The sequence below is a fragment of the Grus americana genome, chromosome 1 (assembly GCF_028858705.1).
Source record: "Grus americana isolate bGruAme1 chromosome 1, bGruAme1.mat, whole genome shotgun sequence".
Lineage (NCBI taxonomy): Eukaryota > Metazoa > Chordata > Aves > Gruiformes > Gruidae > Grus > Grus americana.
The window spans coordinates 40,577,488-40,596,410 of NC_072852.1; the positions used below are offsets into that span (position 1 = coordinate 40,577,488).

General features: G+C 35.9%; 1 protein-coding gene across 14 annotated transcripts in view; it reads left to right on the plus strand.

Annotated features, from left to right (window-relative positions):
- Nucleotides 1-16,617, plus strand: part of CNOT2 (CCR4-NOT transcription complex subunit 2) — a 90,561-nt gene extending 73,944 nt beyond the window's left edge. For 7 of the 14 annotated variants that reach the window (XM_054841033.1, XM_054841027.1, XM_054840998.1 and 4 more), the window contains 9 exons: nt 2,529-2,653; nt 4,228-4,348; nt 4,460-4,616; nt 8,425-8,486; nt 8,583-8,632; nt 9,477-9,577; nt 10,134-10,278; nt 11,226-11,285; nt 12,938-15,448. In XM_054841033.1, coding sequence (XP_054697008.1) covers nt 2,529-2,653; nt 4,228-4,348; nt 4,460-4,616; nt 8,425-8,486; nt 8,583-8,632; nt 9,477-9,577; nt 10,134-10,278; nt 11,226-11,285; nt 12,938-13,039 — 923 coding nt within the window. In that variant the 3' untranslated portion in view covers nt 13,040-15,448. Of the gene's footprint in view, nt 1-2,528; nt 2,654-4,227; nt 4,349-4,459; nt 4,617-8,424; nt 8,487-8,582; nt 8,633-9,476; nt 9,578-10,133; nt 10,279-11,225; nt 11,286-12,937; nt 15,450-15,472 lie in introns of those variants that run through there. The other 7 variants (XM_054841015.1, XM_054841088.1, XM_054841080.1 and 4 more) reach the window with 6 other exon arrangements.
- The last annotated feature ends 2,306 nt before the right edge of the window (nt 16,618-18,923 follow it).

The following is an 18,923-nucleotide window of genomic DNA, read 5'->3' on the forward strand; positions in this document are numbered from 1 at the left end:
TTCATTCACCTTTTGCTGTTCATAAGACAATAGGTAGTCTTTTCAAAAATGCCAGATACTTGAGCTCCTAAGTCTCATTTTTGAAAATAAATAGTCAATATCTCTGTGATTGGAGATTCCCCTCAGGCTTTTGTAAGTATTAGAACTCCTCTGGTTTATTTTCACTATCAATAGAGGAGGTTGGGGTTTTCAGTCCATATAGTATGGTTACTCTCAAACTGCTCACTCTAGACATTTCTTAGGCAATAGGTTGTTTTCTAGGTGCATGTGTACAAAACCCGTCAAAGTCTGAGTAGTAAATTTTAGAAATAATATTTGATTATTAGAGATGTCATTGTGTAAAAAGTCAGCAGCTGTAAACATACTATATATTTTCACTGTTTATTGGCAGTACTTACTGTAGTACTGTTTGCTGTCACTCTTATGATGAACATCTGATTTCAAAAAAATAATACGTAAGTGTCAACTATTATCAGTCAGATTCCAAGCCTGTGCCTTATATAATTCTTGCTGAACAGCTTAAAAAATAATAAAGGGAAAAACTTTAAGGCGGATACAAATCTTATTATTTGGGTCTGGAAAAAATTCAGGTAAGCTTAGCGTGAAGCACAATACTCTCTTTTTTGTTACTGCTTTAGTAGATTTTGTCATGCATGTTGCATCAGCTACTCTGAAAAGTTGTTTTTATAACCTAAAGTTATTTTTGTGACACTTGTCAAATTTCCAACCAGAAACACCCCATTGTTTTCTAACTATAAAAAGCTGGTGTTTTTAGAGATATCTCCAACTTTAATTGGAGAGAAATAATAGATACCGCATTATCAGGAGAAAATAGTCTCATGGATTGGGCGTAACCAGGACCCTCTGCTTAAGATAGGTGGGAGAAACAGCTAAACAGGTTCAACTAAAGTGGTCCTAAGCACAGGGAAAAGTCACACTGAGTGTGCAGAACTAATATGGCTTGTGGTTTACATGAGATTTGGTCTGTCTCTGAAAGAGAAGCCATTACATGGAAAATTGATAGAAGGTAGGAAGGAGATTCACACAGAGGTACTTCCAGAATGGAGCTGGATTTCAACATTCAGCAGCACTGCTGCATAAAAAAAATCAGTAATTGCTCCTGTGCTTACACCATTTCCCTGTTTTGGTGCTAACGTAGCTGTTCACATGACTGTGGTGCACCGGGAAAGAAATGTTTCTGTCTGAAGAGTTATCTTGAGCATCTGCTTAATGCAGGGGATGGGTATGGTGGTAGAAACAATCAAGAAATAGGGATATGAGATGCACTGGATGCTATCTCCAGCAAGAAAAAGTGGAGAGCACTTTTGGTTGTGGTCAAGAGAAAGAAGGTTTGAAACTGAGCAGATACATACTTTCTTCATGCTTAGCTTATTTAGGAAAATTTAGACTTCAAATAATTTTTAGATAGAGTAAGAATATGCAATACAATTCATTATCATTTTTATTCATCCACTGGAAGAAATCATAGTAACTCTGGATGAAAAGGGTGAAAAGCAGAAACAAGATTAACTCAGTCGTTTTTTTCTTAAATAAAGGAATTTTGATCTGTAACTTCAGAATACTAGAGTAAGTCATATATGTTGTCAGCTACTGAACTATTTTAGATCCTATACATCTGTTGAGAAACTTCAGAAAAATAGGCCCTACTCTGCTTCTGTCTTCTCTTCCTCTAGTGCAGTGTTTGCAACCAAATCACTGTATTTTCTGTCTCTCAGCAAAGAATATTTGCCCTTGGGTGCATGGTGGGGGCTTTTCTTTGGTTGTTTTTTGTTTGGTTTGGTTTGGGTTGGGTTGGTTGGTTGGTTTTTTTTAAACTGGCATAAAAAAAAAAAAGAATGTTGCTTTTCAGTAGTCAGAATCCATGTTCCAATGTGACTGGCCTACTTTTTTTAAATTAGGGTCAGAGCACTGAGAGTTGCAGGCTAAATGCTTTCAGTTTTCATACTGAAAGTAGGAGTCATTCTTTATGTCACAGGCAAGTATTTCATTGGTGATATGTTCTGTTGCAAGTTAGCTGGGCATCCTTTAAGAATACGTGCTTCTAAAGAGATTATGCTAAGAAATTCTTCATGCAATTAGGGGATGGAGGAAAAATGTATTATGATCTTAAAAGCAGTACATCCTTCCTTCATCAGTGGATTTCCTTAAATACCGCTTTAATAATGCCTGTAAAGATTATTTGAGTATTTAGATAATACTCAGGTGCTGTTCCTGGTAAAAATACTGGGCTTCATTCTTAAAGCAGTGGATGTGTCTATGAATTTAACCTGGAGTGTTTCTCAGCTTACATTTAAATAAGAGGCTTTAGTCTAATATGTGTGGATGTTTTAAATGAATATGCTTTGTTTTGGTTTACCTGGTTTGGTCTTTTGGGTTTTTTTTTTTTGAAAGTAACTTCTGCTGTACAGCTTGCACATAATGAAAATGGACAATAAGCAAGATCAACAGCAGAAAATTCTTTACTTAGCAGTGGTTTAATGTTATTCCTGCTTTCATTTTGCTGATAGTTGGAATGGTAACAAAACCAGCAAGTGAGCAGTCCCAGGACTTTTCAATACACAATGAAGATTTTCCAGCATTACCAGGCTCCAGCTACAAAGACCCAACATCGAGTAATGATGACAATAAATCTGTAAGTAAACCTTAAGTGTTCATACTTCTTTTGATGATTATATTTTAAAATGGGCAGTGACTATATTTGTAATATAAGATTTTCAAATTTGCCCCTCTAAATTAACGAGAAATTTTGCATAAGCAGCATTTCATATATAACTATGTAAATGGAATTTCTCAGGAAGTTTTTTGTTCCCAACAGTCACTGTGACCTTGCTTTCTTAATTTTATATGACTTCTGTGTATCCTTTTGTATTTTGGGAAGGGGCCCTGGAGGAACTTGCAAGAACACCTCAACTTTTATCTTTGAGAATTGATATATATTTTTCAAATTTTGCAATTCATAATTTCTTTTTCTGCCAATTCCAGCTCATTTTTTGCTGTTGGTGTCTCTCATCAGTGGTAGTAATTTACATATTATGACATCTTTCTTCAAAGCTGTCAAATCCTGTAAAAGTTAGGTACAATAGGTACCAATATCACTTCAAGGTAAAATTCTTAATCAGGAAATGAAATCACAGGGAGCGAGCTCTTTTAATAGAGACCATTGCATTCATGGGTATGTTGTAGACTAGTGGGATACACTGTATCTTAAATATTGCTGTAGTTATGTGTTATGTATATAGCTTAGATCATAAGACTGTGGGGTTTTTTCATTGTTTACTCTAAAAGATTTGTAATGAAATTTGATTTTTTTTATTACAAATGAAAGGTGAATAAAATTTGGATGGCAGAGAACAGTTTCCTACAGTATTTGACAAAATGTTCTATTTTCTGGTTGTTTTATTACTTATAATTGCAAAAAAAAATGTTAATCAGAGTGGCATAAATACTGATGAGTAGGTAGTAGATGTGACTACAAACTGATGTGAAAACTGAAAAATGCAACTGTTCAAAAAAGGGACGGGGGGGAAGCCTACCCCCCCAAATGTTGTGGTCAGGTTTATCATGTGAAAAACGTTCTGATACATTTAGCGTTGAATATGGTAAGGAAGGAGGGAATAAATGTGATTACATTGTGTTACTGCAGATTTGTTTTAAAGAATGATAAAGAGTAAGAAATAATAGTTATGGAAGATAGCTTTTGTCAGTATATGGGCTCCTGGAGCACAGTCACAGTTTTCTTGCCAGACATAGTGTTCACATCTCTTTCCTGATAGTTGCATATGTGCCAACTATATGTTGTTTGCACCTGAAGTTGGCTTGAGTTACCTGTTGATATGTCATGGAATGCTGTGCAGGAGCAAGACTGTCTGGGAAAAATAAACAATGTGATGAGTCCAAAATATCCTCTAGTCTCAGGCAGTTGGGATATCCATTGTGTATTCAAACTCAGGTCTAAAATATTTCCTTATCCTTTTAGACTGCAAGCTGTAGGCTCTTCCTGTACAACAGGTATACTTTAGGCAGTAGTAAATATTACATAAGATTTGTAAACAGAACTCAAGAGCTTCAGCCTTGTTCCATTTTAGTGCTTAATTTATTAGTGACTTGATGTACTGGTTTAGAGTGCCTGACTGAAAGATACGGTCAACAAGTTTTTTCATTTTGGTTTGTTTCCATCATACCAACTCTGCAAATTATTTTTAATAGAATTTGAGTACATCAGGCAAAACATCATCCAGCACAGATGGGCCCAAGTTTCCTGGAGATAAAAGTTCAACTACGCAAAACAACAACCAGCAGAAAAAAGGGATCCAGGTGTTACCTGATGGTATGTGTTATTCCACTTTTTCTTCTTTAAAAGTTTTGACAGTCATTTAGATCACCTTGTTGATTCCTCTACTTCTTGAAAGGAGAAAATTAATTTGTTCTTCTTGCCCAGGTCGGGTTACCAACATTCCTCAAGGGATGGTGACGGACCAGTTTGGAATGATTGGCTTGTTAACATTCATCAGGGCAGCAGAGACAGATCCAGGAATGGTACATCTTGCATTAGGAAGTGATTTAACAACACTAGGTCTCAATCTCAACTCTCCTGAGTAAGTTTCTGGCTTTTAGTACTACCTTCAGTTTTGGTTTTATTATGCTGTCATTCATAATAGACTCACTTAGCTCACATGACTATTAAACCCACAAGATATTTTACCAAATAAAATCTGGAAATGTAATGACAGAAGAATAAAATTTTCATAAACAAGAGAATTGTGCTTCAAGGCATACTGAGATCTTGTTATGCAAGCTTTCAGTAAACATAATGGCTTTGCTTATTCTAACTTCTTTAGGACTTTCTTCAAGGAATTGACAGTGTATTGTTAATAAATTCCATGTATATGTTATTTTTCAAATAATAGTATTCCTTGAGGATATCTGCACTTAACTCTCAACAATTTGGGGGGTAAATTTGATTTATATTAATGTAATAATGAACAGAGCATCTGCAGTGTTACCCTGCACCAAAGATTAATTTAAACGAAAATGTAGTTTTATAACTTCTAGTCATTCAGTTCACCTAAGTTTAGTCATCTAGGCTTCCTGTAGAGGCAGTGGGGAGAAAAGCAATTAGTGTCTGCACTAATGGTAAGATAAGTGCTTAAGATAGATGAGATGAATCACCAGCCCAGGGTGCCTCTCTCTCTTCACTAGTTATAGAAGGAACTTAGATCGGTTTGGACAAAACCGCTTATCTTCTAGGTGACTGTAATGATGAGAGCAATTTAATTTCTGGTACTCTGACTTTCAGCTGAGAATATCCCATCATTTTGTTTCAGCAGGGATTTATGTAGTGTTAGCCTAATTGACAGAACAGTATATGCATTTTAAGGTTTGCACATAATATATTAATGAAACAAAGACCAAACAGCATACGCACACGCAGTTTCCATGTTTCACAAATTTATATGGAGCTGCACTCTGAATTCATGAGTTCAGGGAAGATTGATGAATGTGGATATCAAGGTGAGAGGGAAAGCATAGGAAAAATGGCTCCTGATTTTTTTTGTGTCTTGAAATAGTTGGCATGATTCCACATATTTCTTTCTAGAGGTGTAACTTTTTAGAAATTACCACTCCCAGAAATTCTTTCTGTAGAGCTTGCATCAAAACTTAGTCAAATTGTTATGCCATTGGCACTTTTAAAGATATTTTGAAGCGATCATCCAAAGTCAGCTTTCTAATACACTTGTCTGTAGTTGTCTGCAGAATGTGTTACGTTAATGTAGCATCTTCTTCACTTGTAGCGTTAGTCTCGCACGCAGGTCGCTCCTCCATTGAATCCAGTGGTTTCTCACTCCCATCCCCTTCCGCAAAATAAGGAGAATGCACAAAGAACAGTTGCACTGCCCATGGGTGGTTGGTTGTCCTTGGTAGTCCCAGAGCTTACAGCACTGACTGGGAGATGGGTCTCCTGGATCTGCGTGATACTGAATTAATTTGCTGTTCTCAGTACAGATTGCTCAAACATGATTTGAGGGTGATCAGCTGAAAGTAGAATGCCTTTGCTCATTAAAATAATTCCGAGTACATTGGTATCTGAATTCTTGAGCTGTTATAGACACAGGTGGAATCTAGTTACATCACTTGGTTATATAGCTGCTTTCTCTACATGTTGGCATGCAGAATAGTAGTAGTGATGCTATTTGATATTTTATTCAATCTTACTCATTAGTTTTAAAGACTAACATAAAGCTTAAGCTTAACATACCTATTGGAAAGTGTACATAAAACTAGTACCACATTGCAGAGGAATACTAAATATTCTTTGATGATGTGGTGATGACTTGTAGCTGTGTTATGCAGCTCCTGAATACAGCATCCAAATTATTAGTGTGTCTTTGTATATAGGCAGTATATATACCTGGCATGCTGCTGCTTTTCCTTAGCAGCAGTATTGCAAATGACTGGATTTTTAAAAGCTTTTAACTTTTAATTTCTATGTATAGGATATTTATGGGTCTCGGAGGTGGTAGGGTTAATATTTTATCCAGACAGTTCTGTATCAGAAAGCTGGTTTTATTTTATACTACAAAAAAGATTCGCAAACAGTCTGCGCAGTCCTCAGTGTCTGGCCTGCCATCTTGCCTTATATTAAACATCTTTTGCTTCCTTTATGAATTGTCTTTTTAAAAACTAAAAGCATTTCACATGTAGAAAGCTGAATTTTTTTGCCTTGTGAGGTACTTCTGATGCTAAAGGTACCAGTCTGACTTAAATAGCACAATAAATGTGCTGTTAGAAACAAAATTTTAGTATTCTATGTATATCTCTCTAATGGTTTGAGTTAACCCTTCTAACTCCTGGTGTTATATAAATTTTTTGTGCAGGTAGGTTAAGATTTATTACAGTTGTTGAAAGAATGATTATGTATTGCCTGCAAAGTCCTGTATTTCTTTATTAAGAAATATGCTTCTAATTCCTTAGAAAAACTTAAAATTCCACATAAACAAAAATTTAAAAATATGGCATTACTACATTTGATTCTTTAGACATTACGCAGCTGTTCTGAAGCTTTCCGAAATATTCATCAAATAGACTGTAGGCTGCCAAATACCTTCTTGAAAAATGTTAAATTAGTAGAGTTTTATTTGTATCATAGAGGGAACACTGCACAAACTCTTCGTTTTTTATTGCATACAGAGCTGCAGTCCCAAGTCTGTAAAATCCTGGATTCTTTGCCCTAGGAGACCAAAGCTCTAGGGCACAAGAGGTGATGGAGTTGCAGGACGCTCCTCTTCCTGGAGCAATGCCTATCCATGCTTTCAGCAGAAGGAATGGTTTACTTATTTTCAACATCTGCAGATGTTGCCATTGAAATCTTCCTTTAGCCTCTAAAGCATAAGTTTTTACTAACAGTAAGATTAACTAGCCTAGAGTAAGATTGACACCGCTTGATCAGTGTAGTTTTTGGCCCATATAGCTCAGCTGGCAGTTGGTTGTGTTCAGGTAGTTTGGTAGGTTTCCGATTAATATATATATATGTATTTTACTTTTTTTAATAGTAGTTATTAGGCCCTTGACAAGAAGGAAGGAAGGATTTGATAGTGTACCATACTCAAGTTTAATTTATAAAACTTGCTGTAATAGCGTGCTATCATGGATAATTAAAAGCAGGCTGTAGGTACCTATCAAAAGTACATTTTGCTCAGCCCTTTTTATTCTTTATTTTCTTTTCACTTTAACTGTTAATTAGAAAACTCATTCCTCAGTACATCAGTCATTGTGGTAGAGTTGGAAGGTTCATTGTTTTCTCCTTATTAAACTAATGGCTCCATTTTTTAAAAAAAATGTTAGCAAAATCTGTATAAAAGAAAAATATTAAATCATAATAAACTTATGTTCATGTTGTGCTGGGATTCAATTTATTTGTCATCACTGAAATTTGGAAGAAGAGTAAACTCTGTCCTGGTTAGTTTAAAAAGAAAAAGTAACATCTGCCAGTGTAAGCTTTTTCTCACCTTTTAAATCATAGGCTAATAAATCAGAAGCCACCAGGCTTGTGGCAACTGTTCCTACACAAATTGCAAACCTGTGTAAAATTGGATCCCTAAAAAGGGTTGGGATCCCTGGCACCGAAGTTAAAGGAATGATAGGTTAAAAAGGAAATCTTGGCCCCATAGATTTCCACAGCAGTTTAAATGCAATCTTACTCCATGTATTAAAAAGAAAATTAATAAATGTAACTATTTTAGGAAAGTGGGCTGAAAACTTCCTTTTCTCCTTCCTTCTCACCCCGGGTAGTGATTCTGGTTGTGTGGTATGGTGTTTAGGTTTGTGAGCTTGGTTGTGGGGATTTTTTTGTTTGTTTGTTCTGATTTTTGTTTTTAATAAATTTGTGCTTTTCTTTTTCTTCAGAAATCTTTATCCCAAATTTGCATCACCCTGGGCATCATCACCGTGTCGACCTCAAGATATAGGTAAGAGAGAAATAACTATTTAATTCAATATTAATATTTGCAAATTATATTCATTTACATGTCTTAATAGTTGCATCAATTCCGATTCTTTTTTAGACTTCCATGTTCCATCTGAATACTTAACTAACATTCACATTAGGGATAAGGTGAGTACGCGTGTGTGTGTGCGCTTATTTTTTTGTTAATTAATTACCGGTAATTTTCTAAATTTTCTTTCAGATAGATAATGTTCAAAATCAGTGCATTTTGTGGATGTCAGTCTTTTTAGGAATGGTGATGTACTAACTGGCTAATTGGACGCTTCATGCACCCATTCCACCTTAGATAAAGAAAGGGAAGACAAAACTGAGGATGGGCACGGTTAGCTGAAGAAACACATTATGTTTTTAAGAGTATGCCCTTCATGCAAAGCAGAAGTTTGTTATAATCCATATACTGTAATATTCAAATGCCATATTAAATTGAGATGTTTCTTCTTGAGATAAGCTCAGAATTTCAGTTCAAGATATTCTCATGTTTATCTGTTCCTTTCCATATCTATGTGAACAGGGATTTTTTCCTTCATGTATTTTCTTTCAACTGTTGTAGTTCTGTGAGAGGGATCACTCAGAAATATTGTGAGAAGTTGTAGTAATGTTACTTAATAGAGCGTGAAGTGAGCAAATACATGTAAATGTTTGGGGTTTTTAAATTAAAAAAAAAAAAGTAAGTAGATGAGGATACGCACAGGTGCAGGGAGAAAATTCTGTCTTGATTCATTACTTCTCTTTATTTTTCTGTTGCATCTTAAAGTTGGAAAGGTTAAGTAAAAGTGAAGAAAAATTATTGTTTTAATAATTATTACTCTTGTTATATTAGAGTATCATTAGCAACACACTTAGGATGGAAGCACGTTCTGGATGTATCCTTGTGTTATTTAAGTGGGATAGTATGTCTTAAAACATTTATCTATTGTGATTTTTCATCCTCATTTTCTTCAATCTTTTGCAGCTGGCTGCAATAAAACTTGGCCGATATGGAGAAGATCTCCTGTTTTATCTCTATTACATGAATGGAGGAGATGTATTACAGCTATTAGCAGCAGTAGAGCTGTACGTTCACACTATTTTGTCAGTCTTATATGATTTAATCTATTGCAGTAATGAAGTAGTAGATGTAAAAAAACCTCCCAAGTTAGACACTGAAAACAGAAGCTTAGTCAATCTAAAGCTGGAAACCTTTTTTTAAATACCTCCTCCAACCTTGGTTCCATTTTGTACTTTTTTTTTTTTCATTCATATATCCGAAATCAAAAGTCTGTATCATAAATTTTGTGTTACTATGAAGCACTGTGAAGAAGTGGCAAGTGCCAGTCATCATTAAACATCTAACTTATCTTTAGCAAAATGAAAAGCAGTAAATAATCATAAAAAGAATTTGTTGTTTGAACCTACCAGACTTCTTAAAGTTTCATATGTGATTAGTTTGAGGTGTAATAATTGCATGGAAGAGGTATGAGATCCCAGGTATAACGATGTCTTAGAAATTTTGTTTTTGTTTTGAATGCGTTGTATAGTTTTGATTGAAAACCTTAGAATTGTATTTTATGAAGTCAAATTCAGATAACTAACACTAAAAACTATTTTTCCTTCCTATTAAAAATGAAAGATTTAACCGGGATTGGAGATACCACAAAGAAGAACGAGTATGGATCACCAGGGCACCCGGCATGGAGCCAACAATGAAAACCAATACGTACGAGAGGGGAACATATTACTTCTTTGACTGTCTTAACTGGAGGAAAGTAGCTAAGGTATCTCTTTTCCCTTGTGCAGATTTTTTAAGTCTGTCAACCATGTATTTTTTAAAAGGACAAAAGTAAACCCCAGCCTCCTCCCCAAAAATCTCAAACTTTTTAATCTCCTATTCTTTAAGTTCATTATCTTAATTTCTGATGTGTGAGGGAATAGAGATTGCCTAAAATACTGGCTTGTTTGTGGAAAATGAGGAGATGTCTCTCTGTTTGCTGTGTTCTTTGGGAGGTATAAGGAAGCAGAACATACATTATGAATTTTGTTTAGATCAAAAGCTTTTTTCAAGTACAGAAATATAAAATAGCATTATTTGGCATGTTAGAGATTGTGCTTGCAGGTATTTTATTGGTTTGCTTTAGAAAATTCAATAGGGAGCTACCATATCTCATTTTGGAATTAAAAAGGGGGTGGGGTGGGTGGCTTTTGTTTTGTTTTGTTTTTTTGGTTTTGTTTTGGGTTTTTTGGGGGTTTAGGTTGTGGAGTTTTGTTTGCTTTTTTTCAGATATTTGCTCTACTTGAGCATACTGCAGGACTTTTGTGTTCTGTTGTTTGAACATCAGAGTACTTTGAAATAAATCACTTCTTTTAGGGTGGACGCATATCTTCATGGTGCTTGTTTTCTGTATTCTAGGCCAAGAGGCATTAAAAAAAACCTGAAAGCTACAGTCTTCTCCCTTCCTACTTCTGATAATCTATTTGTTCCTTTCTGTCCATGAATACTGTCAGTAATGTTCACCCTTAACTTGTTAGCTGAAGAAATTCATAGAATTGTGCTTCATTTTCTCTGCTTTCCCCCAAAGACAATTAATTTTCAGTATCTTCCAACTTCTAAGACCTTCCAGTTCAGTTTTTAAGGCCATCTTGTACAATGCCTTTTCCTTGCTGGATCCCGATTTCTGTGATTTCTCTTCTCTGCTAAAGCAAAGATTTTTTTTTTTTAATGCAGATACATGCCAAAACACTATTGAGAAATGAGGAGTGCTCCCATTCACTAACCTGGCAAGAGGTGTGCTCTTTTGAAAATAGCCTGTCCTACAAGGTGGTGTGTTCAGCTGAAGCTGAAGCTAAATAAAGATAAATTCACAACGTACATTCAACCATTACACCTACCGAGAGTCTGTTTAAGTTAAATAGTTTGTCAAGAGTCTCATTCCTCACTTAAGTTTGGTTATATGGGATTTTACGGGTGTGGCTTGATTTTGATTTTTAACAAAGCCAAATAAAGTAGGCTGAATAACTTCTTTCAAGAAAACATCAAATAATATACTTTTTTATGAAGCTGTAGGCTTTATTTTTATATTCCTAATAGATAAAAGGCAGCAAAACAGCTGAGCAATGAGACAATTTCTGAACTGTTAGGAGATAAAATCAAATTAATTCTGTGTTGATACATGGTAGTAAACAGTGAAAAAATATAAATGACAATAAACTTCAAATTCACCTTAGATACAAAACAAAATGCAGGAAAAATGCTGATTACAGATATGTCTGTATATGAGTTTTCATCCTAGGACATGGGGAAAGTACACTTTGGTTAAAGACACTTCGATTTTTTTTCACTGAGGATGTGGCTATATAGTTTGTTGTTGTTTAGGAGACATGAGAGAGAGACAAATGAGAGAGTGAGGGAAGTGGATAGGAGACCAAAAATGCCTTCTACAACTGCACATTTACTGAAATCCTGATTTAAATTGTCTGAAGTTAACTGTCTGGAATTTCTCCTTCAAAAGTAAAAAGAATTAATGCCATTTAAGGAACAAGTTTATAAAATTCTTTGATTTTGTAGTTAGAAAACATGGAATTCTTTATGGGAGAGAAGGTTAAATTTCCACGTGTTTATTTGCTTGTAAGGGTTCCTGCTTATATTAGTTTACTCCCTGTCCTTTTAAGATCAGTATTAATTGAAATACTTTTATAATTCCTGGAAAGTTAAATTTGTTCTTCTAATAGAGATGTGCCATAGCATTTTAATTCAGCCCTTAATTTAAATTTGGATCTCTGGGTCCATCTTTAAGCCAGTATAAATGCTGCTTTTTCAGTCCCATTTGGAATTTTTGAGCTAGCCATGGGATTTCTACCATCTCCCTTGGTGGATTTCCACAGTCCCAGAATATGTTGTTCTCAGGACACTTCCTATTTGGCTAGCTTTCTCTTTTGTCTATTAATGCTATGGGTCACCTTAGGCAATTCTCTTCTATCTTTAGTATTCTCACCTATTATTGATTGTACGTGTGCAGGCTGATGTGACTTGACCATCATAACAAGTTTTCAGGATGGCACAAGAAGTGATGGATTTCTTTGCATAGAACAATTTCTTTAGTGTCGTACATGTGCTATAAGTTTTCACACACATTTAGTATTCATTACTCTTGGTTAATAAAAGGTATTTAATTTTTAATAATTATTTCCATGTGGAAATAAAACATTTTAACACATGTTTGTCTATGGATAAATGCCATTTTTACATTTTATTTGTATCTGTTTATATTAAAAAATATCAGTGCTGCTGTTCACATCCTAAACCACAGTGGCCCCTGGAATCAAAAGCAAAACCATAAAGTATACCTGTAGTACAAGTATTTTTCTATATGTAATAAATAATTGTCTTTTAGTTTTCAAAAAAATTTGGTCAATGAGTTCTTTTTTTGGTATTGTCAGATACAACTTCATGTGTTCTTATACACTACTGGACATTGGACTCGAGCATTGCTGCCACAGGGATGCAAATCAAAAAGGCTGTTTCAAGCCTGTTTATTTTAAAAATTTATAACAGTTTGAAGTATCAACTCATGTACTTCTAAATAAACGTTGGTAGGGAATCATATTCCCTCTTCTAGATGAGAGGCTTCCAATTTATGGCACACAAAGGACTGCTGAAGCTACCGAGCATTTCTTTGACACGCGCCTTGCTCGCAGCTACTACTGACTGCCGAGAGAGGGACGCAACCACCTTAGGTTTGGAAAGCCCTTTTTAGGCTACTGATACTGTCTTACTGGTTTAAGTAGCCATTTTCATGGGTAATTTTGAAGGCATTTCAGAGTGTGTGGAGGTTCTGATTGAAGCTTTTATTATTAACCCTTCTCTTTGTTTACGATTTTGTTAAAGAAGCAATTCCCCAAGGGCTGACCGTAGGTAGATAGTAATCTGCAAGACCCTTCCATGATTATGTGCAAAATGGAAACTCTGAAAGCTGTGAATGGGAGAGCAGTTTGAGTGGATCTTTTCTATTATAAAATGACTTCAGAATTACTGAAGATCCACCCAACCTAAACCAGCCTTTGGCACCAAAATACCTGCATAGATTTGTACTCCTCGATCTTGCTTCTGACAAGAGGAGGGAGCAGGCATCTTCAGGATCAGCACACGTGTGTATCTGCACAAAAAAGAGAACATACACAATCTGGCATGCAGTGTTAATTAGGAATGCCAAAAGCAATTGACTTGTATATACAACCTAAAAAAGCCCAAACACATAAACCCACCACCAAAATAATAATTAAAAAAAAACCCAACCAAACCAAGCAACCAACTAAAAAATACCCTTGGTTGGAGCAGAGAGCGGGGAACTAGAAATGAAGCAGATGTGCAGCACTTCAGTGCAGCTGGCTGTAACCTCACTTTGGTTTGGCTAGGATTTTTCCAGCTTCAGGGACAGCATTCCCTGGGGGATACAGGCTTACCGAATGCTTAGCATTTTCCCCTACTTTGTTTCCTTACCATGCTGACTGTTCTTTCTATGCTAGATGGACCTTGCTTTTTCTTATGAGAGGTCTGAGAGTTGGATTTCCTACATTTTATTTCTGGTTTTGCATTGACTTGGTCTTTAATTTAGATTGCCTGTAAATACTGAAATCCTACACTGTTTAATCACTTCAGGGAGTGTTCTAAAATAATCTGTTTACTACTCTTAGCTTTTTTCACCTGTATGTAAAAATAGCAGAGTAAGTTTGCTCTGCAGATACAGATGATGTTCTGCTGAGGTTCTCCAATGAGTTAGGCAGAATAAATTACTGTGCATGTCCAAGGTAGCTGTTGCTGAATTACCAAGAAGTACCCTTAATGAACAATTCTGAAACTTCCACTTACTCTGTTTCTTGAGTGAAGATAAAATGCAGGTGAGACACAGTTAAACTGCTGAGAAGATCTGAAAAATGTAAGATTTAAGTAAGTCAGTGTACATTTTTGCATGAAGTAGTAAGCACCAAATGTCAAAGTGCACTAATTAGGGTTGTGTGCAGAAATTAAGGTCACAGGAAGGGAAGCTGCTTTTTTCAGTGTAATAATCAGGATGCATTTAGACATCAGGAGTAGTTACAATCTGATTTATAGTAGCTGTTATAGTCAGAATAAGAATTACCGGATCACTGAAATGTTTTATAATTATGCAAACCAGACACCCTCAAACAAAAGTCAGGTGATTGTGTCGGTGAGACAATAAAGCTGCTTATTTATGAACCAGTAGCTGGTGTGGTATTTGAGTACTTAGGCAAAGATTTTTTATTTTGCGTGGTTGTTCATAAAACGCTGGGAGAATTTGTCATGAAAGATGTTGGCAAAGTGTGATATAGGAGCAGGGAGCTGAGGATGTGCAGGAGGGTTGGGTGAGTCTGAAGCTTAAATCTTGAGTAGGAAATGCAGTGCAGTATTTAGTTAAATTCTGGCTTAAATAGGTTTCAGTATTTTGTCTCTGGCATTTTAGATAGTCTTTCCCAATTTTGTACTAAGGAGAAACACAACTAATTTAACTTACCATTGGGTTAGGAAGTAGGGCAGAAAATATCCCAGAACTTCAGGTCATCCAAAATAAGTCTCTGTACGTCTAAACTGTGGAAAGACAGAAGCTTTTACTCGTAACTCAGCTCATGCCATGATTGTATATTTGTGTTTGACGTGTGTACATATAAAAAAAAAAAAATATGGTTTGAGATCGTAACTAGGGTTCAGAGAGTAATGTAACATTAAAAAGAGGTGGAGAGCCTACATGTTGCAGGTGCAATGGCTTGGGATATTGACTTTTTCGTAACTAATGTCTAGAATCCCAGAGAGCAAAATCTTGTGTTTCTACCTTGAGCTACATTAGGATTTGATCTCTTCTGTATTTTGCTTTTCAAGTATGACTGGTAGAATGAATGGTTCTCAACAGGTAACTGATATGTTGTTTTATTTGGTTTTGTCTTTTATTTTAATCATAGGAGTTCCATCTGGAATATGACAAATTAGAAGAAAGGCCTCATCTGCCATCAACCTTCAACTACAACCCTGCTCAGCAAGCCTTCTAAAGACTTCCCTTTTCTTGGGGTATGGCTGTCTCAGCACAATACTCAACATAACTGCAGAACTGATGTGGCTCAGGCATCCTGGTTTTAATTCCTTGAGGATCTGGCAATTGGCTCATGCGAAGGGTCACCATTTGAGGTCCTGCCTTACTAATTATGTGCTGCCCAACAACTAAATTTGTAATTGTTTTTCTTTAGTTTGAGCAGGGTCTGAATTTTGTTTTTGTTTTATTTTTTGCCAGCAGACAAGCTTGGGTCTGTAAAGACAAGCGAGTACACTGACAAAAGTTTACCACTTAGTTTTCCAAAATGTAAAAACAAAAAAAAAAGAAAAAAGACAAAAAATTAGACAACAAAATTTGCATTGTTCATTGTAGCACTATTGGTAATAAAAAATGTTTGTGCATTTTTATGTGAAGATCCTTCTCGTATTTCATTTGGAAAGATGAGCAAGGTTTGCTTCCTTCATTTTACTTCCCCTTCTGTTTTTGAAAGGCAGTTTTCGCCAAGCTTAATGCAAGAATATCTGACTGTTTAGAAGAAAGATATTGCCACAGTCTCTGGTTAGTTTCCAGAGTTGTGTATTACTGAGCTTCATCTTTCCAGAATGAGCAAAACACTGTCCAGTCTTTGTTACGATTTTGTAATAAATGTGTACATTTTTTTTAAATTTTTGGACATCACATGAATAAAGGTATGTATGTACGAATGTGTATATATTATATATATGACATCTATTTTGGAAAATGTTTGCCCTGCTGTACCTCATTTTTAGGAGGTGTGCATGGATGCAATATATGAAAACGGGACATTCTGGAACTGCTGGTCAGGGGACTACTTTGTCGCCCTGTGCACTAAAGGGCCAGATTTTCAGCAGCCAAGGACATCCATACCCAAGTGAATGTGATGGGACTTAAAGAAGTGAACTGAGACAATTCACTCTGGCTGTTTGAACAGCAGCGTTTCATAGGAAGAGAAAAAAAAAAAAAAAGATCAATCTTGTATTTTCTGACCACATAAAGGCTTCTTCTCTTTGTAATAAAGTAGAAAAGCTCTCCTCACTGCAGTGTTGACTTTGATTTGAGATTGTGAAATTATTTCTTCAACAATGAGAAATGGAAAAAAAAAAAGTTGAAGTATTAAAACTATCAAGCTGTACAGTGGTTAAGACACTTGAAGAGTCTTTTTGCTGCTGACATGTAAATTTATGAGAGAGATTTATATTCTTTTCCACAGCCAAAACATTTGGTTAACCTTGGTTTCAGATCCCCTCTCCATAATTTGCAAATAATTTTTAGAAAAGGGGGGGTGGGTAACACTTCAAATAATAAAGATACTTCAAGAATTCATCACAGAAGGAAAACATTGGAAGAAGCTTGATTTAGAACTGATCATAGCTTAGTTCCAGGTTGGTATTTTCCCACTTAAATGAGAAATACGTTTCATTTGATGATCAGTACTGCTTGAACTTCCAGACACAAGCAAACATGAACATACGTACACTGGTTCTGAAAATTACAGCTGTTCTCAAGGGCAGAGGAATTAAAACCTGAACCGTTTGGATAGTTTCCTTTTTCTTGATGTGACTGCCACTTCTCGTTGAGTTGCCGCTGGTGATGCAAACCGTTTCAAAATACCTGAAATTACCAAAGCAAGAGAAGACAGCAAAACACATGGCAGTGAATCCATGGAGATTTATTTTCAGGTTTTAACCTGTTTTTCTATTCAGTGCAATTGGAAATTGGACCAGTAATGGCATTGCTGTGGTTCTCTCAGGTGTATAGTAATTTTAAATTCTACACTTTTTTATAAATCTATTTTAAGATGATAGACATAAAAATATAAGCCTACTGATTATATTTTTATTATTATTAAAGCAAACTACTCTCCTAGCTTGAAAGAAGGGGATGGTTATAATCCCGATGATGGCTAACAGAGCTGAAAAAGATGGCTTTTTCTTTTTCTCAAATTTGAGCAGGTACAAACATATATTTGACTATTCAAACCTAAATTTATGTGTATTTTAAAAGGGTAGTTTTCCAAAAGCATCTTGCTCATTCCACAATTAATGTTACATTTCTTTATTGTGCACTGTGATCTTTGCTTTTTTTTTTTTTAAGGATACCTGAAATGATGTTAACATCTTCAAATCAAATGTGATTATTTCTTCTTATATGGGCTTGGTTTTTTTTAATGTCAGTTTTCCTCTGCATAGCCGGTCTCATGGAAGTGAACAGCAGATATGGTAAAGGGAGCAAGACAAGTTACGTTAAAAATGTTATCTGTACTACTAAATACCTGTGGTACTTTACAAACAAGCTGTAATTGAGAACCTAAGTTCTCAAACAAGTTACTTTGGTGATACAGTTGCATTCAGCTGCACCATACTTCAAAAATGTGAGGTGCTGGATTTTAGCAAACGTCTCACCTGTGGGCAAGGAGCTGGATGGTGCTTTGCTCCTGCCAAGGGGAAAACCAGCCCGGCTCTCACCTTTCGGCCTTGCACTCTGGGTTGAAGCAGGGCAAATGGGTGTAAACAGAACACGAGGTGTAAAATTGGAAATGCTTCTTAGCTGATATCACATTAGTTAAAAAAAAATTTAAAAAATCCATACTGCCTTTTCTTCTGAAAGGAAGAAGACCTCAGCCCACGTTTACACATTTACACACGTGGCAAACTGGCAACTGAATTGACCTGGAGATTTTTAACACTGAATAAAGGTCTGAGGCTTATCTAGTATATTTTTACATCCCACTATCACAACGAATAAGGGGAGAGAATAGAATGCTATTTTTAAAATACATTTATTTGAGGTGCGGTTTTTCCCCCCATAATTACAGGGTTGTACAACAATGTGCAAGGTAAGTTCTGAGTAGCAAACCTGGTGATGTTGAAAACAAGTAGAAGTATTCCTATTTCTGGTGTGTCTGACACACTCTCATACTCATCACTCCTTATCGCATATTGTTTATAAATCTTTATTGAGTAGTTAGCTCCAGTTTCTCTGGAAACCCACTACTCTGAATTTCCAGGGCTAAAATGGGTTTCACCCACTTGATTATCCCTAGTATTGCAGAAAACACTTGGCAGTTGGTGCTTTAGCAGTTATTACTCAAACCACCCTGTTTGTGGGGAAAATGGAGGGTATCAGGGAGTCACGGAGGAAGGAGATAAGGACACTCCACCTGGGTGGTTAAAAATGAACAAACAGGCAAAAAAACCCAGCCAGGAAGCAACCTCCTCTGCCTTAGTACCTGGTGCCACAAATACTCAAGCACGTGAGAACCTTCATGGGTTTGATTAATCTCATTGAAGACCCGAGTAATCCAGGGAAGCCTGCGGGTACTCACATGGGTAAAACTGTTT